This window comes from Dipteris shenzhenensis, chromosome 29 (genome assembly GCF_047967505.1).
Source record: "Dipteris shenzhenensis isolate YYH24624 ecotype China chromosome 29, Dip_SZ_1.0, whole genome shotgun sequence".
Taxonomy (NCBI): Eukaryota; Viridiplantae; Streptophyta; class Polypodiopsida; order Gleicheniales; family Dipteridaceae; genus Dipteris; species Dipteris shenzhenensis.
In genome coordinates this window covers 14202035-14223853 of record NC_141624.1, presented here as the reverse complement: position 1 = coordinate 14223853, position 21819 = coordinate 14202035, and the positions used below count along the sequence as shown (strand labels likewise).

Sequence of the window (21819 nt, the reverse complement as noted above, 5' to 3'; positions counted from 1 at the left end):
TGATACTTTGCGCAGACATTAAAATTACCGAGTTTAAGGCTTGATCAAAGTATTTTGTCCATCAAATTCCATTTTCAAGGCTACAAGCACACCGATGTGTGTTTTTGAATACTGATGCATGGTGAAAATCTAGTTAATATCCATTCCATGCCATGAAAATGACACCAAATGGCCATGATACTTTGCACAAGCCTTGAACTCACCCATTTTACTGCTTGCACAAAGTACTATGCTTATCAAATGTCATTTGCATGACTAGAAGTTGATAGATGCATGTTTTTCAATGACCATGCATGATGCATGGTGCGAAACTAGGAAATATCCAATCCAATCCATAAAAATGACATCGAATGGCCATGATTCTTCACACAGGACTTGAAATCACCTGGTTTGAGGCTTTTGAAAATTATCATGTACATCTAATACCATATGCATGGCTAGAAGTACAACGATGTATGTTTTAAAGGTTTGTAATCCAATACAAGTCATCATTTATTAAACCTAGTAAGAAACTAGAAGTGAGAGAAGTACTTAAAGTTTTAGGAAATGCAAAACAAAGGAAAACTTTATTTTCATCAGTATAGGTGCCGGTATATATCGATGCCTATACTAACTCAGATAAACTTTCAAAAAGCAAACCCAAATGCCTCTTTTTTTGCCACACCTCTCTTGTTTGAGATCTTGTCAACTTTTTGCCTCTTCCTCATGACCTTTCCACCATCTCCCTATCCTCCCCTACCATCCCTACACCACCCACACCACTGTTGGCCCACCCCCCTCCACTCAAGGCAATCAATAGAGCGAGCGATAAAAAGCGAGCGAGCCCAAAAAAGCGAGCAACAATTAGTTGAAGTGGTTGGAAAATCAAGCAAGCAAAGAAAGAATCTAAGTTTTTTATAAAATAATTGCTTGAAGTACAAAGTATTCAAAAAGGTGGTTGTGTCACAAAATTTATATTCTGATGCACACAAGTTTTTTAGATGGTGCAAAAAGGCATGATATTCATCTAAATCATGCCTTGTCATTTGATTTGATATGTAACATTATGCCATTTATATTTGATAATCAAAAGATGCAGGGATATAAAAAACTCATCTTTTGGGCCAAAACAATCAAATGTTGACATCTTGCCAAAATATAGGGATGTGAAAATGTCCTTAACGCGCCCCCTGTTTTGGCCCCAAAGAGGACATTTTCACATCCCTGTATCTTTTGATTTACAAGTCCAAATGGGGTCATGTTACATATCAAATCAAATGGCAAGGCGTGCTTTAGACGATTATCATGTCTTTGTGCACCATCTAGTAAAATTTAATGCACCAAAAAATGAATTCGTGGCCAATTTGCTGCATTGGTAAGATTAGTGGGAGGTAAGAATAAATCATTAGGGAAGGATATTTTTGCAGTAACAAAGAAACATGGGTTTTGTTCCAAGAGTGAGCAGAGTTAACAAACCTAAGCATTTACATATGCATGGAATCTAGACTAATCCATGCAAGGAGTCCTTGGAAAGATGATCTCAATTACTCTAGTGGAAAGAGAGAACTTGATTGCAGTATGGTTTGTCTTTGATACAAACAATGACTTAGTAGTTAAACATACAAACTGTCTCATGGATGATGTGAAATTAGTGTTAATGGCTTTAAAGTTATATGCATGTTTAACCTTCTGGCATTGAGGGAACATATGCACTTTTGAATAAGTTATTATTTTTTGCTACTAAAATGGGGGATTTATAAATCTTTTATTGTTTTTTATCGCTCGCTTTTTTTGGCTTGCTCACTTTTTGTCACTCGCTTTTTGGTAATTCTCCCTCCACTCCAAGCTTGAAGAAGAAGATTTCTATTTTGTGGATGATATTTTGAGTGGTTTGTCTTCAGATTTCTTCTTTTAGGTAAGCTTCCCAACCCTTTCATTTGCATTAGAATAATCTTTGGAATCTGTATTGTGTGTTTACACATTTCTTATGTCTTTGTGGTTGCACAAAAGCCAAAATTTTCCAATTACTTGCTTGCTTGATATGATTGCATCTTGTTGCTTGCTTGCTTGTTTGACTTCGTTGCTTTCTTCATATCTTGCTGTTTTATTTGTGTTCTTTCATTTCTCTTGTTTGTCTTGATTACTTTGTTGCTTTTTAATACTCATTGCTTGATTTGTAACATAATTTTTAGCACTCATGCACAATGCATGGTAAGAAATTTGAAAATACACATGCCCAACCATGAAATTGATGCCTGATCCCCATCAAACTTTGAAAGCACACAGTGATTTTTATCTTGTTGAAGCTATGTAAAGTATCATGCCTATCAAACACACATAGATATGCTAGAAGCACTCATGCATGATGCATGTTTAAGAATTGTGAAAATACGCCTGCCCAACCATGCAAATGATATCCTATCAACTCAAAAATTTGCAAGGATAAGGGTATTATTGGTATTAAGACTTGTATAAAGTATCATATCCATCAAACCGACACACATATGCTAGAAGCACACCGATGCATATTTTTAACACTCATCCACGTTGCATGGTAAGAATTGTGGAAATACACATTCCCGACCATGGAAAAGATACCTGATCCACATAAAACTTTTGCAAGAACAATTCTATTACTTTCATTAAGGCCTATACAAAGTATCATACCCATCGGGAGTGTTGATGATGCAATCATTAAGGATGCTTGTATATTTAAAGAAAATTATGAGATTCAGACATTGGGTTAAATCATAGGCTTGAATGTTTCTTGGAAAACTCTTCATGTAATGTCTTTATAATTTTATATTTTATTTTGCTATGTAAAAATTATATTATTTATTTCTCAATCAACTATTGAATAATATTTGTTATCAAGTAAAATGTGTATGTTATAAAAGGTAAAAGTTATTCCTTAGAATTTTAGATGACTTCTTCACACTGTGTACTATGAGTACTGATGCACTTAAGACTTTTGATTAATCTTTTACACTTAGATAATACAAAAATAGTGACAGTAATATCAATGTTATGAATGGTAGTACTGAATCTTTGGCAACAATAAGATACTTTGCAACAACTGAATGGTCAACCATTGTGTAATTTTACTCCACATATGCATTTTGTGCTGCCATTTCTTGGTAAGAATGGTAGTACTCTATTTTTTCCCTTGTGCAATAGATGGAGTCTCCTCAACAACATCCTCATAAGACTCCAGAGGAAATGCACTTGCAACCAATAGAGGTCGTTTTTTAGGGAGCGGTGCGCTCAAACCATGCCCATTTGGGGGTGCACTCAACCCATGATGGCCTGAAAGAGAAGGTGCTCTCAATCCATGTGAACCTGTGGGAGTTCTTAATCCTTGTGTACTAGAGCCAAAATTTTCAGCTTCAACATGGGAAGATCCCTTTTCTTTTGACTTTGAAGAACCTATTGGTTTGATTGGTGATGTTGCGATATCTTCTTCATAACCCTCCTCTATATGCTCCTCAGAATCACTATTGATGGTTGCTATTTCTTCATAAGAAATGGCACTCAAGAGATAGTTGCCATTTTGTGCTGCCATTTCTTCTTAGAAAATGGCAATCAAGAAGTGCTTGCCCTTTCTTTTAACGAAGTGATAGTCAAGAAATGGCCATCATTTCTTACCAAGAATGGCAATGAAGAATTTGCTGCCATTTCTCATGAAATGGCAGTCAAGAATTTGTTGCCATTTCCTCATAAGAAATGGCAATCAAGAATTTGTTGCCATTTTTTCGTAAGAAAGGGCAGTCAAGAATTGGCTACCATTTGGTGCTACCAATTATTGCTAAGAAATGGCAGACAATAAAAGGTTGCCATTTTTTGTTGCCATTTCTTCCAAAGAAATGGCAGTTCAAGAACTAGTTGCCATTTCTAACTATCATTTTTGCAAAAAATATGGCAATTTGAGAAGCTGTTGCCATTTCATACATAAGAAATGGCGAAATTGGAAATTGTGTGCCATTTTCTATTGCCATTTCTACCTAGTTTTGTAGTAGTGAATGATAGTATACTTGATGAGCATGGCAGACCACTGGGCACCTCCCATTACATGCAGTGGTCTAGATGGGAGAGAGGCCCTGCCTACATAGTAGACACTTGGAAGGCTTTCATTAGGCTACCTGAGGATCAGAGACTACAGTTAGTGAGTCACCTCAGAGGAGTAGCATGCAGGATTCAGTAATAGATAGGTGCAGCTATCCCAGTGGAATGGATAGTTGAGATGCCTATTACTTCCACCACTTGGATGGGAGCTTTTTCTAGGACATCAATTCCTTTACAAGTGATCGCTCTTCGAGGTCTCGAGGAAGATGCGCTGGTCTTTGATGTTGGGGATGGAGGTATACTCTCTAGATCCACAGATGATATCCTTCTAGAGGTTGCCTTTCAGCCTGTCAGGATTGCTGGTTTTGTGGACCATGGAGCGGGCTTGCAGTGGTACTTAGACCCTGACCCTCTACTCTTGGCCCTGCGATCTTAGAGGTTGTGGTTATATGAAGGTGCACCTATCAGGTGCTTGCAGTGGGACCCAGGAGAGTGGGAGTGGATAGATCATGGGCACTGAGAGAGGGGGATTCCCTTCTTTCATTTCACGGTTGGTAATGCTAGGAGATTGCAGCAGTTGAGCATTAGGGGTTGGATTCCCTCCAGAGCCCCCCACTGGGACAACTTCTTCATCACCGCAGATTTGCATAGGAATTTCTGGAGGAGGCTCTGGAAATCCCTCAGAAATAGAAAGATCACTCTTTTCATTTGACTTTCTATTCATGGAGGGATTGCAGTGAACCATTCTGCAGAGGAGTCAGTGCGACATTGCCTTTGGGACTGCAGTCAAGCGAGGACTGTTTGGAAAGGGGTTGCTCGGATACTCAACATTTTTCATACTTCCCCTTTCTTCATGACTTGGGGCTCGGTCGCATGGTTATCCCTTATTGGGCCCCAGGTGTTTTATGAGGGTGAGCCTTCTTCTTGGGCACTCTTGGTTCGCCGGCAGGTGATAGAGCCCTACTCTCTCCAGGATGTACCACTTACTCCCTTCAGAGCTTCCCATGCTTCAGTGGACACCTCTTGGGAGATTTTGGCTAGCATTTCCTCTTGGCACATTTGGAGAGCCAGATGTATAGAGGCATTGGATGGCACAGAGATACACAAGTGTTCACTAGTATTTGGACTGACACGATTCACACGTTGATAGCCACTTGGGCTAGCATGTAGGGCCCTTCACCGACAGCCTCTTCTAGGAGGACTGTTTTTCTTCGAGTTTGGAGGGGTTCTCCCTTTTTCTTGGAGGGTTCTACTGGATTGAGATGGCACTATCAACCACAATCCTTTCTTTTTGGCTCTTGAGCATTTCATGCATTGCATGGCATATCCCGTATGGAGCTTGCTCTAATGGTTTTCTTTAATACTTAATAGAAGTCTCTTTTTGCCCAAAAAAAAAAAAAAAAGACTATGCATGAGATTTATCTACATATAGAAGGAGGGTCTTACTCCTTGCATGTTTTGCAAAGGTCAAGGGCATTGTCTACTCCTTTAACAAAAGTTTGATTAATAAAAAAGACGTCATGAAGATACAAGCAAAAATACACATCACTTTAAAAGTGACTTCTCCATATCTCATTGAAAATTTGCTATTAAGATTTCATCCAAAACATTTATATGACATTCATAGCCAAAAGCAACTATTATACGAACTTAGAGAATTTTGATCTTTTACGCCAAAAAAAAAAAAAACTATACGAACTTAGACAATTCTGATCTATGAGAACTCAGGCATCATCTCCACTCCATATACTCGAGAGTCATCACTAGGATGCAGCCACCTTTTTGCATAATGTATCGTGAGGCACGTGAGCGACGTCAGCCCAAGTGGAATACACAATGCTAACGAGCTTTTGAAAGTTATCTGAGTGGATTGCGTCGGAGGAGAACATCGTTCTGCGTTTAAATTCCATTTCCTTCCCAGATCGCCTAATGTCCCGCTCTCTGAAAGCCTTAGAATCGCTTTTGAGACTTTTGCCGTCCAGTTCGACCCTTTTCGAAAGGCCTGGAAAGTGTTCAAGCGTATGAGCACGTCATTGCTTGGAAAGTCCATGGAAGCATTGACAGAGAAGTGCTGGATGTTCGCTTTGATGGAAAAATCCGGAAGTTTTACGTAGAATTGCTTATGAAAATTTTCATTGGAAGGTGAGAACACTTACGAAACCAAATCCTTGGCTTGTCATCCGCACACCAGCCACCTCAAAATTACAATCCGAAGGAGAGAATAAAGATAGGAAAAGATTCACATATGGGACCTCATCAACAACGGCAGCCACTCCGCCATCCGTTAGATTGCCTTTAAACTCACTGAAGTCTCTTAATGATACAAGGTTTGCCTTTGGTATCTGAAATCTCTTCGTGAGGTAATCCTCAACAAAGGATCCCGTGCGGAAGCCAATCTTAACGCTATCTTGCTTAAGGGTCTTGATATCTTGTATCGTTGGAGAGAGCTTCGCGGCAGTCAGAAAGGAGCTCAGACCTGCAGTGTAGCTGGCACCCAGGAGGACCACGAAAAATACCCAGGCAACCATAAGGAAGCGTGCTACTGGGCTTCTTATCGACTCTCCTGAAAACATAGTCAAAATTGTCCAATTAACATGACTGAACGGTTGCAATGGTGTGCAAGAGTTCAGGAATCACATAATAGACACGAATTGAATGGTTATTCATCACTACTTACGTTGCAACAAAATTAATGCTTCTGCAACAAACCTGCAAGATAAAGAGACGACTTATGAGAAAAATAACGATAATCCATAGGTATTAAGGTACTTTTCATTTAGCTAATTTAAAAGATTAGGTATGTAATTGCTTTTTTAAAATTTCATTTACTTTAATTTCATATGGCCTATAACGTTCCCAAAAACTCAACAAAGTAAAATGCAAGGCATAGGAAGGGAACAAGGCCAAACTTTAACAAAAGAACCAAGGTAATCTTGGGCCTTGAGGAGATCAAGATAAGATGAAGCCAAAGGTCAAGTGTTTCTTCTCCAAGAAGAGGACCATGTTTGCAAGCTTTGGCAAGAGCACATTAAGCTACTATGCAACAATTTTGAAAGTGAGAAGTGGACATGTTGCACGATACTCGTGAAAGTACATGTCAAACCATAGAAAGCTACAAGTGCAACACCGAGCTCCTCACAAAGTGACCAAGAATAAATTCAAGAGGATGAGCCAAGCAATGAGCCACCAGTGCATGGGAAACCTTTTGGGATCCAAAGGTCACTATAATAGTGGAGCAACTACTGCAACTAGGCCCATATTGCCACAAGTTCTTTGCAAGGCGATTCGTAGAGAAACTTAAGTAGAACACACATGTCAAGTTAGACTCATTAACCCCACTATAAAAATCAAGAAGCAAAATATATAGGCGTCATAGTGGATGGGGAGTCAAAAATTCACATTGTTCTTGAAAGCTTGGACAAACGACTAAAGGCATGAAGAACCTAAAATTTTCTATTCATGGATGAGAGAAAGGTTCTAATCACCAACAATAACATGATTGAGGAAGTTTTCAATCTCTCCTTTCACTGGCGAGAAGCACCCTCAACTGCTCAATGATGAGTGCAATGCATACTTCCACCCTAGAGCTAATCCTCATTGCAAGGTCACCTCATTAGCCACATGTTAGATGAGTCAGTGTTGTTGGAACTTTGCATCCTCTCTGAATACATCTGTTGAAAAGAGGCCAAAAACAACTTAAGGGCCTCTGTGGCCAAAACAATCCTAGTCGGGGGTAGCAGAGCAGTGGATTGGGCGACCCCATTCTATAACAACTTCATGGCCCAACTTTGAGGGGGGGGGGGCAAGCTCACCACAAACTAGGAGCACACTTGTGTGTTTTACAATACAAAACTCTCAACATAATAGGTGCAGTAGCCCGACATGCTGAGCACCTCTTTGGCCCTAAGGCCCATCAACATTGTAGCCCATAGAAGAGTGCAACAATTGCCACCACCAACAAGCCTCCCGCTACCCTAAACAATAGGATAGCATGCGCAATGTTCCAAGAGTCCCTTACCATTGAGAAGGATGCCACACCCAGTAATTGAGTGATCATCAAGGAGGAGCCTAGGTCCTTGACACCATCCCTGCCAATCCAATAAGGCCCCAGCAAGACACTTCATTAGGGGAAAACATTGCTTCAGTTTGGATCCCATACTCTCCAATAAGCCAAGTGCACTAGCTCTTAGCATCATGCCCCTTTTGCCCTCGTAGCCTGAGCAATCTATGGGGAGCCTATGGATCCCTTGCTACAATTTTCATCTTGGAAATTGACTTTGATTACCCCTAAGCACTGACCTTATCTAAACATGAATGGACCTAGTACCCCCAACCACAAGTCCAAGCCTTTGCAGCTCCCCACCATGACTCCAAGCCTCTACAATTCCTCCCAAGAAAGCTGCAATTACATATGAGGTTGGTAAGCCCTCCCCCAAAAAAGAAACTCCAAGCCATCCCAACTCAAGAAAGTATGCTCAAAAGGTATGGATTCCTAAGAGCAACACCCAAAAACTCACAGCCCAAACCATCCCCTTCTCGTATCTAAAGATCACCATGGGAATATGCGACTGCACGGTGCATGCTCATGACATGAATACTAGAAGACCAGGGCATAAAAGAAAGGTCAAGAATAAAGATGAACATTGGAGGAGTAGCCATGAAGTATATTACAACATTGGAGAAACCAACAACAAAGCCACTAGCAAACTTCATCTCCCGCCTCCTTAAGGACATCGAGAAAATTACTCACAATCACTCTCACCATGTCTTGCTTGATGTGGAACTCATGGTTCAAGGACCTCTCGAGAAGGCGCTTGAGGGCCATGTGGCCAACAAACAGGTCCAACTAAAATTTGCATGCCATCTATATGTTGTCCGTGCGATTGATGTAAGGAGGACCGACCGATCCACTTCGATGCACCCATTAAGACCAAGGGCCATTTATCCTTGGCCAACCAAGGTCACATCAATGGATGGTGACCCAATCAACCCATCCTCCTCATGAGCCTAGAACTTCTGCCCCCAATGATCACTAGCATAGCCAGACATCAGCTGCAATCTCATGTACCTAATGTCAATACCACGGTGCCAACCTCCTACATTAGCTCCCCACATACAATAGCCCCTTGACAACCACTCTATGGGTCACATTCAAGGACCCTAAGTTTTGTGCCTTTAAGATTGGTCTTTGCCAGCCTCAAGTTTCCTTCGGGATTCAGACCATGAGGACTTAGTCCAAACTATGTTTAGGCAAGAGTTAATCTCCCATAGATATAAGCAAGAGACTCCCATGTGTGAAAAGAATATGCTCAAGGTGGGACGCAAGTGGTGAGCATGCAAGAAGTAGCACATACAAGAAGATTTGCAAGAAGTCAACCCAATGTGCACAATAGAGTATAAGTTAAAATTATAATGTTAAAATTTCTTGCAAAGGAGGACCTTGAACTCTTCTTGAACTCCATCCTTTACCCACTCATAGGGTATTTTTGATAGGTATATGAGATGTTGTGAAAGAAGAATACAAAAGCATTTCACGTTTTTACCCTCATAAGTAAGAGGGGAGGGCCCCTTAGATATAGAGGGGCTTACTCCTTAATCACTCCGTAGCACATACAAGAAGATTTACAAGAAGTCAACCCAATAGGAAGTGGTGCACAATAGAGTATAAGTTAAAATGATAATGTTAAAATTTCTTGCAAAGGAGGAGCTTGAACTCTTCTTAAACTCCATCCTTGACCCACTCATAGGGTCTTTTTGATAGGTATATGAGATGTTATGAAAGAAGAATACAAAAACATTTTATGCTTTTACCTTGATAAGTAAGTGGGGATGGCCCCTCAGATATAGAGGGGCTTACTCCTTGATCACTCTCTTTATTTTCTGGGAGGCCTATTTGACTCTCCCCTAATTCCTTCTATTGTACTTCCCATCTAACTATTCTAAGGGCCTTAATGTCAACCAAGAACAATCCAAGATGATGAGCCAAGCAATGAGGCTACTGGTACATGGGAAACCTTTTGGGATCTATAGGTCACTATAATAGTGGAGGAGCTAGCCCCATATTGCCGTGAGTTCTTTGCAAGGCGATTTGGAGAGAAGCTTAAGCAAAACATACATCTAGTAGACTCATTCGCCACCATTCAACATGTGACCAGTGCCCTTCAGATCACTATCAAAATCAAGAAACGAAATATATAGGTGTCATATTGGATGGGGACTCATTAGAAAAACATCATTCTTGAAAGCTTGGTCAAAAAGCCAAAGATAAAGAACTTGAAACTCCCCCACCGTGGATGAGAGAAAGGTCCTAATCAATAAGAATCCAATTGAGGAAGACTTTGAGCTCCCTCTCTCCAATGAGATGTAGTCCCAGCTAATCAATTATGAAAATAATACATGCTTTTGTCTTGGGAGCTTCATGGCTCATCAGTCACACCTTGGATGAGTTGGTGTGGCCAGACTCCTGCTCCTCTTTAAATACATCATGAAAGAGCACCAAAAACAACCCAAGGGCCACGTTGGTGTGGCCGGACTTCTGCTTCCTCTTTAAATACATCAAGGAAGAGCACCAGAAACAACCCAAGACCATGGCCAAAACAATCCTAGCTAGGGATAGCAAAACAATGGATTGGGCTGCCCTATCCTACAATAACTTCATGGCCCAACTCCAAGGGTGTGTGTGCATGCATGCTCAATACAAACTAGGAGCACACCTATGTTTTGCAACACAAACTCTCAAAACAGACCAGCATGCACATGCCACAATGTGCCAAGAGTCCCTAAGCATTGAGAAGCAAGCCACACCTAGCAAAATCGACTGACCATTGAGGACCAGGCCAGATCCCCCACACCAGCCCTACCAATCTAATAAGGGTCCCAAGAAGACTATTCATCAGGGGACAACATCCCCTCGATCCAGATCCCATACCCCCCAACAAGCCTACAAGTGCACTAGCTCTCAGGATCATGCCTCTTCTGCTCTCATAGCCTTGGCAGCCTATGGGGTCCTATGGATCCCTTGCCATAATTATCATCTTGAATAGTGATTCTGATTACCCCTAAGCATTGACCTTGGCTAAACAGGAATGGATTCTAGAGCCCTTTCCACCACTAGTCCAAGCCTCTCCAATTCCAAGAAAAATCCTCTTGAGAAATCCCCCATTACTTATGATGTTGGAAGCCATAAGTTTTGGTCCCCTAAGCCCTCCCCGTCTTAGAAATGAAACTCCAAGCCATACCAACTCAAGAAAGTATGCCCATACCATATACATTGCTGAGAGTAGCACCAAAAGTGAGGGACTCACCCAAACCATCCCTTTCTCCTATCTACCAGCCACTAAGAGAATCTGTGACAGTATGGTACATGAACATTAGAAGCCTGTGGCATAATGGAAAAGGTTCAATGGAAAAGGTTCAAGTACAAAGGGAAATGATTAGTAGTCATGGAGTGTATTGCGGCCTTAGAGAAATGAACAATAAAGCCACTATCAAACTTTATTGCCTACCTCCTTAAGGGGATTGAGAATTTACTAACTCCTGTCTCGAGGACCTCTTGAAAAGTGGCTTAAGGGATATGTGGCCAACAGACAGGTCCAACTAAAAGTTTGCATACCATTCGAACGTGCCACCCAAGGTCTCATGACCTGATCGCCCCAAATGTTCCTCCTCACATAGCCCACTTTTGCCCTCAATGATCACCAACTTATCTAGAAAATAGCTACAATCTTGTGCACCCAATGCTAATAGCATGGCTCGGGCCTATTGCAGGGAGCTCTCCAACAACCTCATGTCATGTGTGGTACATCAAGCTGACAACCACTCCATGGGTGACACTCAAGGCCGCTAGCTTTTGCACCTTTAAGATTAGTCCTTGCCAGCTCAAAGTTTCCTTCGATATTTGGACTTGTGAGGACTCGATCAAAGCTACGTTTAAGTGAGTCTTAACCCCCCCGCACCTATATGTCTTGCACTCACATGTGGAAAAAGAACATCCTCAAGGTGGAAGGCAAGTGGTGAGCATGGAAGAAGAAGCACATATAAGGAGGTGGTGCAAAATAGAGTACAAGTTAAAAGGATAACTTTAAAATTTCTTACGAATGAGGAACTTGAAGTCCATATCCTTTATCCACTCATAAGGTCTTTTTGACATGCTATATGAGATGTTGTAAAAATGAATAGTGGAAGCGTTTTACATTTTTACCCTCATAAATAAGAGGGGGGGGCCTCAGAATAGGGACTTACTCCTTAATCACTCTTGTCTTTAGCCCACCCTTCCTTTGCTTCCCCTCCCCTCCTTTTCTTTCAATTGGAGGGACCTATTTTTGGGGGACCTATTTTGACTCTTACTTAATTCCTCCATTAGCTTTTGTATTGTCCTGTCCATCTAATTATTTTTGACCAAATACACAGCAAACAAAACTTTTCTAAAATGGCCTATAGCCCTTTGAAACCAATAGTTAATACTAACCTAGCAATTAAAAACTAGTTAGCAATGACCTCAATTATTAAATGTCATGTTGACCAAATACACACAAAGCACGAATTAACTATTAGCAGGCAGCTTCGCAGCCCTTGAAGTTCTACTGCAGAAAAATGTTGAGAGGGCTCACCAACCGACTGTCTGCATTTGATGGTGGGGATGAGTGTTGCGCTCCAACAGCCACAACAGCACTCCTGTGAGCACAAACGATCCGATCACGGTGTACCACATCTGTGGCGTGAAAGGTGCGAAGAAGAAGGTAAAGGGTGAATATAAAGGTTGTTGCCCACTAGCCTTCACCAGCATTACAATTCCAGAGTCAAAGTAAGGTTGGCTGAAGTCCACGATCGATAGCCGCTGTGCTACAATTGTTACGTCTCCAACAACTGCATCGTAACTCTGCGACAGACAGCAATACTTCCATAAGCCTTTCCCGCAGCACGAGAAGAAACAGTACTGCGATTTCGATTTCGCTTGAGAATCAAGAGCAGATTGGAAAAGCCCAATCCGCCGTCAAGATTTTGAAACTTACCCCGTTCGCTAGCTCATTTATCATAGCGTCGTATCCCGGTCCTTTCTGGTTCGGATTAAACTTGTAGCACTTGATCTTGAATCCTATCGAGGAGAAACTCCGAACCGCCTCTGTGAAGACATCGACGGAGTATCCTGTGACATTAGAGGGATCGGAACAATTCACAAACTGCCGAAGGGTAGTGATGTCAGGAACGAGGACGCGCAGATAATCGGTGTCTGCACCGAGTTCAGAAGAGGTGGCGACGTCTGCGGCAGTCGTGGAAAGCAGAAGAAGAGAAGAGAAAACAAGGTAGAGAGCACAACAAGGAGAGGATGGAGATGGGAACGAAGTCTGTGACGATTCTCCCATCACAGAAGCGACCCGTTGGCTGCTGGGTGTCGGAAGTCTCACAGGGCTCGCAGATCTTTTGGCCGGACCATTCATCGCATGCTTGTGGTTTCTTTTGGACACAATTGTTCGTCGCGAGCATTATCGTATTACAGTGAGGGAAACGAGCTTTGTCGGAGGGCCTTTTCCAAGAGTCGTGAGCTATGGAGTCACGACTGAATCAAAGTCCGCTTTCCAACCTTTAGCGTACGGTCAATTGACTCAATGCTTGAATCTAGGACTTGCTTCTTGCAGCTTCCAACCTCTAAGCCGGAAGTTTATCAAAAAATCTCAGAGAGATGGTAACATTATCTATGATTTCTCAGGGAGTGAGAACTCCACGATCTCTTTTGTTGAAGACTATCCTGTTGCACCTCGTCTATTACCGTTGCTCTGAGTAGTTGCTATGTTGAGTAAACCGCGTCATTCATTGTGCTTTTGTCGCCTACCAAGGTGGTTTTTCAAGAAAGTTGGATGAAAACCGAGTGATCAACTAGCCATCTGTGACCTCTTTTCCGTAGCATATACATTGGCGGGCATATGAAAATGAGTTTCTACCTTTGTAAGGCAAAGAGGGCACATTGAGGATACCTTTGAGTTCCATTTAGCTAATCTTTGTGTGACAAGGAGTTTGGGGACAATCAATCTTGTTACCTTCCAAACTCTATGAAGCCTCATTTATCAAGTCAGAGGGTTGTCTCTCAGAGCTTGTTTCTGCCATCATTGTAGTTCTCCGACTTTGAGGGCTCAGTGCCAGCTATCTTCACCAAGTGCCTTGCGAAAGCATCTGCAATAGCTCTATTGCCATGTACTTGATTGCCTTCATCATCTATCTATATCTATATCTATATCTATATCTATCTACACTATTTCTTAAGGAGGGTGAGCTTCACGAGAGGTCGACACGTGGTGCCCATACCATCGTGGCACACAACTGTAGGTCTGGGAGGAGGAGAACGGAGGTTCGGAGGAGCTTTGGAGGACATGCAGCGTGGCCACGTGGCACATCAAATGGGGTAGATAAATGCATGAGGGAGCAGACACATCGCACCCTGGACAAACTACACAATGAAAGAGCTTCACGAGAGGTTGCCACTTGGTGACCATGCCAATGTGGCAGGTAAGTGGTGGTTCGGAGAGGTTTGGGGAGGTTTGGAGTTTGGAGGAGCTTCGAAAATGGCACGGGGCAAGTGAGGAGTCGAGGGGAGCTGATACGTGGTGAGGCATCAGAAAACCTCCACTGAACATTGAAGGCTGCTCAGGTGCAAAAGAGACTGTGAATTGCGGTACATCATTGGGGCCATAGACTACTTCACAAACTGGGCCGAAGCTAAAGTAGTGAGAAAGGCAGATGCTAGAAGCACAACACAGTTCTTTTATGAAAATGTGATAGCACAATTTGGATGCCCCATTCAAATTGTGTCAGATAGAGGCACACATTTTGTTGATGAGGTAATCCAAGCACCTTTGTTTGGATTTATGGTTATCCATAGAAAAAAGCACACCCTACTATCCCCAAGGCAATGGGCAAGCCTAGTCCACCAACAAGGTACTATGCATTGTCCTCACCAAAATAGTGGAGCCCAAGAGATGTGACTAGGTAGAAAATCTTAATGCAACCTTATGGGCATATCAAACCACATTAAAGATAAGATATGATTTATGTCTTTTTCACCAAAACAATCAACGAGAACTGACTGAAGCGCTACTACATCAACATGAAAGCCACCCCCGACAATAATAAAGATTTGGGAGATCCAAGTCTTCTATAGCTAGTATTAGGTTGTATCATGAGCACTCATTGGCATATATACATCTCTTCGCACACAGAGGTAGCTTCAATAGATTTCAACCTAGGGATCAGAGGTGATGATTGAGTCCTAGATGCCCTATGAACTCGCTAGCAAATTAAGCATATAGGAGGAACTCTGGCCTCACAAGTCATTCATGGCGTACCCACACATTTTGAGCACCACAAATAAAAGCCCCAAGAGATACTTGCTTTGGTCCACACACACGATACAATTGATTAGGTGTTACTGGATGGTAGGAGTTAGATTCTTGGATTAGGAGGTAGTGTTGAGAGGCATGGGCGAAGAGGAATGGCAAGGAATATGGCTTAGCATGGATTTCTAGAAAGGTATGGAGGATGTTACTCGAGTTAGGAAGGGATGTGAGAAGATCAGAAAAGAGAGTGGTAAGATAGGGGAGACTAGATTGAAGGTAGACCACATATTCCTCGGGTAGATCATTGTCGCTTTTGGTAGGCATTCTTAGCTTCAATGTAGGATTTGTCTTGGAATTATATCCCAGGGAAGTTGATGGTGATTGTTGCAACAAGGGTAGGAGTCCAGCTACTACCGTATGAGATTTGCACATTGAGAGATAGAACTCGTTTCTCTCATCCTCATCCAACTACTGGTATAGATCCTGGAGAGTCTTTGTGCTCACTGTCCTAGTCCAATCAAGACCAGATATTGCATGTAGCATCTTGAGTTGCATATGTGTCCACTGAATGCGTACTCTTCCTTCAAGGTGATCCTCTTGCTAGAGAATTGTAACATGATCTTGGTATAATATGCAATGATGCATTGTAGCAACAGATCTTCTGCTGAGTCCCCCACATCATCATCGGCTTGACTCAGGCATTGAAGTTCCAACTTGGAAATTATTGCTTTTTGATTTTGGAGGTTTGTGAACTTTTCTTTATACTTACCCATTGTAGAGGTGTAGGCAAGTTTTGGACTATTAAATTGTAAAGTTGCTTTTGGCTTCCCTGGCAATTGATCATTAAGCACGTGGAGTTGGAGTATATCTTGTTCTTGAGCATCCTAGTTCTATTTTCGCATTCACAATTGTCTCCCTTGATGCTATGCATTCCTAATCTAGTGCTTGAATTTTATGTTCTATTGCGGCATGGATCCGATACTCTTTAAGTAGTAGGCTTTCATTTAAGTGCACCATATCTTTTTCAAATCATCATAAGAGACTTGCTTTTGGGAGAGGGATAGCTCGACCTCTTCCTTTCTACTCAAGGCATCAGATAGTTGTAGGTGATTTTCTTGGAGAGAAATTGTATCTTGTAATGCATCCTTCCTAATTTCTACTATAGCATTTTGTACAAGGAGCTATTGTTGCATTTTCTCAGCCATGCTTTCCTTGAGCTTATGAATTTTAGTCTCGACACTTTGCAATTTGTTTTGGAGTGATGGGATCATCTGTCTTTCCATCTCTTGTTGCTCCTCATCTGCTACCATGTTAGTAAATCATTTTGACCATTGTTGCAATTAACTGACTGTGATGCTGTATGATCTGGAATGTGCTATTGCCTTGCTTGTAGGTCATACGGTTGGCTACCATATGCCTGTGTGGAATCTTGATCTTTTTCCTAAATGACAATCTGTTGTGGAGTGTCACTAGAGACGTTTTGTGGGTGTGGCCTTAGAGCTGCAAAGTCATCAACATTGTTGACTTGTGATTCTTTAGGAGGCACACTATCTAACTCACTTGTAAAGCCATTTTTTGGCATGGCTCCCTCTTCTTGAGTCCTTCTGTTGCAGTAGAAATTATGAACTAAGTTACATAATTCTTTGGCAAATATTCACATTGTCATTCTTTGGAATCCGCTCGAATTGTCATCCATCCATGTCATCCGCCTTGAGAGTAGATGGAGGCTCTAGTTTCCATTCCGAAGATAATTTCAATGTTTCAAATTCTTCAATATCTTGTGTTGAAAGGGGTGTAGAGGCTTCCTCTTGCTGTATTACAAACCCAATTATAATGGCCAATAGATGGGCAATGTAGCTTTTGCCATTATGTGTAGTGGATAAATAATTTGTTAGAAGCAAGGATATTTGTTGAGCCCAATCTTGTAGTTTCTCTCTACCAAGGAGTGTAAAAGTTTTTATTGACATGTAATTTTTTCTCTCCTATATGATTGAAAATGTCAGCCAGAAACTTGGCTACCTCTTTGCATATGGGGTCCATAATCATATCATGGCATATTCCTTTGCTTTGTGTGACTTTGTGTTAGGTTGGAACAAATCCTGAATCTCAGAGAATCTTGCATCCAAATGTTTCATTGGATATTCTTCTTGTGCCTCTACGAATGAGAAAGCTTCCTGCATTGTGGATCTAATGAGGTAGGAAGCATTGTGGATCTAATGAGGTAGATATGTAAAGGCTTTTCATTATACGTTACTGTGCCATTTATTTTTCACAACTCTCTGCTTTTATATGATGTTATGAATTGAATGATGTAATATGTCATAGCAACTGTTGGTAAGAAGAAGATTCCCTAGACCCTTTGGCGGCAAGAAGTTATACATGGCTAAGATGGTGAACGTTGATACTCAAGGCCATACAAGTTGTATTGTTCCCTTTGTTGTTAGCTCTTTGTTGGCTTGGACATCAAGCTATTTTGCACCTGCATCCTACATAGTCGATGGCTCTGCCTCTAATTCTCCTAATTCTAGGGTCCTCAGGTTCTGTGGCATATCTCCTTGCCATGTTGCATTTATTTGCTCTTCACTGTCACTATTCAGAACCAGTAGCCCTGGTCATTTTGGTGTTGGCCTCTGGGTTGGTGATGATCATAGATCTTGTCCTTCTTCAAGTCGGTGGTTTGGGGAGGGCTGTGGAGGTTGAGTTTTGGGTCATTTGGTTTGGTGTTGCTTTGTTCATGGTGCTATAGGCCTTTTCGCCATCTTAGTAAGCATCTTCAACCTGGCATTTCACACATGAATTAGGTCCCAGTCTGATAGTGCCAATATAGTGCCATGTGCCAAGAGTGCATTTCCCTTGAGGACTATCAAGTCGCTAAATCCATTTTCCCTACTCTTCCTCCACCTTCCACCAACATCCCAACTTCCCCCTTCTTAAGTTCACTACTTGCTTCCACCTCATGTTTGTTCCCTATAACCTCTTCTTCTCCCCCAAAACAACATATTCCTAAGATCTCAATTGAGTTTCTAATGGAAGGTGCCATTAATGATCCATCAATGACCTGCACGAATTGGATAATCCAAATTGCACACGGCGCATGGGAGTTGAATAGAGATACAGATAGGATTCCCATGCTAGATAATCCCATTGGTGATTTTTGGAAGCAATACCTAGATATGCTCAAGAGGAGGATGGGGTCTCTTCAAGATTTCAATGTATATTCGCCAAGTTCAAATCACTCTAGACATAAGCAACAAATTGTAGCCACAACCTGCTTGGCGTAGACCAAAACTGCTCAAAGAAAAGTACCTCCTTGAGTATTTAAAAGCTCCATCTTTCTTTTGAATGCTTCCCACATTTGATGTGATACCTCGACGCTATTGATGGGATGCCAGTCATCATGATCCAGATAATGATGATGCTCCTTGCGATTGACCGCTAATCAATATAAGCTCCAAGGCCAAATGGACAAGCCAAAATACACTCATTCGAGTCTTGGACAAACATGCATCACATATGCAAGGTAGTTATGACAAAACACTCAAGGAGAGTGCCAAATATAGTGAAGCTTTAGCAGTAATCCTGGAAGTGTCCCTCACCATTCATGACCATTTATCCAAGCTCAGTTTCAACCCAAATCGACAGGTAGATGCTCAAACAACCAATCGCCTCTTTCAAAAAGCCACACACAATGATCTCATCGTGGTTGCCCAAGAATGCGCTTCTGGCTCTTGTCACCACAAGGTTAAGATGCACATTGCATGGAATAAGCTTGTAGAAGTGTTATCAATTTCTTTAAATTGTGCCTTTGTTGGTGCTTGAAGATGTGTGCCATGTTGGAAAGTCCTCATACAAATGGTGTTCACAGCCGTTAAAAGGCAAAAAAAGCAAATAGCGTTGCCTATAATGATTCTCATGATGTTTTGTTTTGCTATAGTTGTTGAAATGAATCACCCTTGGGTGTTTGTGCTTCTTAAGTGTTTTTTGGGAGTCAGTGTATTCACTAGCGGATGAAGCTAGGCATACACCTCCGCGTTAAGCCTTTATTCGCATATATTTGCCTATGATGTCAATGAGGAAACTATTTTCCTTAGTCGATCCCTATTCTTGAGTTGCAGACATCGTTTAAGCAACATTGTGTGCTGGTTTGTTGGATTGGTGTTGGTGTAACAAAATTCTTTGCTTATGAGAAGTAATGATAAGGACAAGTATGCTGCTTGTTGTGCACTAATGTGTTGTGTGTTTAAGAATCAAGAGAGCATTGCCCACCTTTTGGACACGCTCATTGCTGGGGCGTTTGGTTGCAAGCATTCATCCAAGGGGTGTTTCACTATTTCGCTGGTGCTCTTATCTACCTTAGTGATGTACAATGAGCACTTGATGTATGGAGGGGTTAACAACTCCCTCATACCGATTTGATTACCCATCCTCGGGTTATGGTTGAGTCTGCAGATGATGTTGTGATGTGGTTGTTTTTACCCAATGAGTATGGTACAGATGGCGTAGGTGATAGATGGATCAAGCTTGTTGTCGATATTTTCCTTGTAAGCCACGGACATTGTATATTGTTTGCTCAGTTTTTAAGAAGCCAATGGCAACCATTTCTTCAAACAAACATGCATACCACCCTTGAAGAGATGGAGTAGGGCAAAGCTTTGTTTGTAATATCTTGAGCCTGAAAGATGGTATGGTGAATCTGAAGGGATGAGGATAGCCAAAATCCTCTCTAGAAAAGATCCAATCATACTTGCAAAAATAGGATCTAGAGAGAGAAAGGCTAATACTATTTTTTAGGTCCCCCAACTTTGTGGAGGGACTCAAAAGACCCCCCCACTTTGGTAGAGACTCAAAAGGTCCCCCCACTTTGTGTAGGGACTCATGAGGTTCCCCCACTTTTTGTAAAGACTAAAAAGGTCCCCCCACTTTGTGTAGAGACCCAAGAGGCCCCCCCAAAAAGTGGAGGGACTCTTATCCAAAAGGTCCCCTACAAAAGGGGTCCCACACCGGAGGTACCTATAGATTGTGTAGACACCAACATGTATAAATCTCTCTCAATGGAATGAAGCTCCCACTCTTGGGGGTTTAGTGTTCAAGCTCACTATTGTGTTCATGTGATTGATCTCCATTACGTCGATGCTCTCTTACACTATTGTGTTCTAGCATGCCTTTCTCCTTGCACTCCCCCCTCCTCCTACTCCCTCATCCTTCCTCCTCCCCCCTCCTCCTCCCTCCCTCCTTCCTCCTCCTCCTCCTCCTCCTCTTTCCTCCTCCTCTTTCCTCTTCCTCCCTCCTCCTCCTCCTCCTCCTCCCTTGTCCCCCCTCCTCAGCCCTTACCCCTCAAAGTTGCGAAGGAGACTGGCTCTCCCCTCCTCAACCTTGGACTCCTCCTGAACCTTGCAACCCTCTCTGAACCCTGGAACTCTTAGATAGCTCTCTCAACCCTATCCCCCTTCTGAGCCATGCAACCCCCTTCTAAACCCTTGAACCATGTCGGCAAGATCCCCCATCTACTGTTATGATCAAGCCCTCTTTCTCACCCATGTGCACATGAGATCTGCTTTCGACACTTTAGCCTACACCTCTCATCGAAATACAACCCGAGGACCTATGCTACACTTGTGAACACCTATGCCACAACAAGCAATGCCAGGATTGTAGGTGACCAACACCCTCAAAACTTGGACTTGGGAGAGACAGTGACAATAGTGCGCAACACAAGCATAAGCAGCTCTTCCACATTAGCATCTGCACAAGTGCAAGTGCATATTAATGGCAATGTGTTTAACCTCCAAAGAGAGTTTGACACAAGAAAAAGAGACACTTTGTTCCATCGACTAGAACATTTTACCTACATGCTAATGCCTAACAACGAGTACCGCATGTTGTTCCATTGACCAAAACATCTCACCTATAGGTCAATGCCTAACAATGAGTACCACGCTTTGTCCCATCGACCATAACATTTCACCTATAGGCTAATGCCTAATAACGATGAGTACCACATGCTTATGCACGCTAAACAAGTTGCAACATTTGCTCGTTGAAGACATGCTTCTCAAAAAATGTTTGGGAGAACATTCACCATTGTACTTGTTCTTGTCAAGAAATGCTGGCACATTGCAACACTCTATTACTTCTAGTCCAAGAACTTCTACATTATTACTCACACCACAAAGTGTCAAACGTGGAATTTCTAAGAGCTTTATTACTCGCCTATATAGGAAAAGCAACATACAACATGGGTGGCACCACAATACACTCTGCTCTTCATTTGCCTTTGCTTGCATCAAGCTACAAAAGCCTATCAGGTGAAAAGCTTCAAACCTTTTCCCAAATGTACAAACACCTCCAACTATTAGTGTTTGATGAGGTTTCTTTGATGGTACAAAACCCATTCATTGCAGCTGACATGCGCATGCGTGAAATCAAACATAACCACGCATAGCCGTTTGGT

At 42.0% G+C, this 21819-nt stretch overlaps 1 protein-coding gene across 1 annotated transcript; it reads right to left on the bottom strand.

Moving 5' to 3' along the window:
- Nucleotides 1-5755: 5755 nt before the first annotated feature.
- LOC147882462 (glutamate receptor 3.2-like) lies at nt 5756-13575 on the bottom strand. Its single transcript, XM_087400253.1, has 5 exons — nt 13053-13575; nt 12651-12919; nt 6719-6750; nt 6198-6604; nt 5756-6043 (listed from the first exon to the last, which is right to left on the bottom strand). The coding sequence occupies exons 1-5, from the start codon at nt 13476-13478 to the stop codon at nt 5756-5758; spliced, it is 1422 nt and encodes a 473-aa protein (XP_087256379.1). The 5' UTR covers nt 13479-13575.
- Between the last annotated feature and the right edge of the window lie 8244 nt (nt 13576-21819).

Coding starts and splice junctions, on each gene's coding strand:
- LOC147882462 (XM_087400253.1), bottom strand. CDS start 13,478: ATGAATGGTCCGGCCAAAAGATCTGCGAGCCCTGTGAGACTTCCGACA. Junction 12,920..13,052: donor TAAATGAGCTAGCGAACGGG/GTAAGTTTCAAA, acceptor TGTCTGTCGCAG/AGTTACGATGCAGTTGTTGG. Junction 6,044..6,197: donor CAAGCCAAGGATTTGGTTTC/GTAAGTGTTCTC, acceptor AACACTTTCCAG/GCCTTTCGAAAAGGGTCGAA.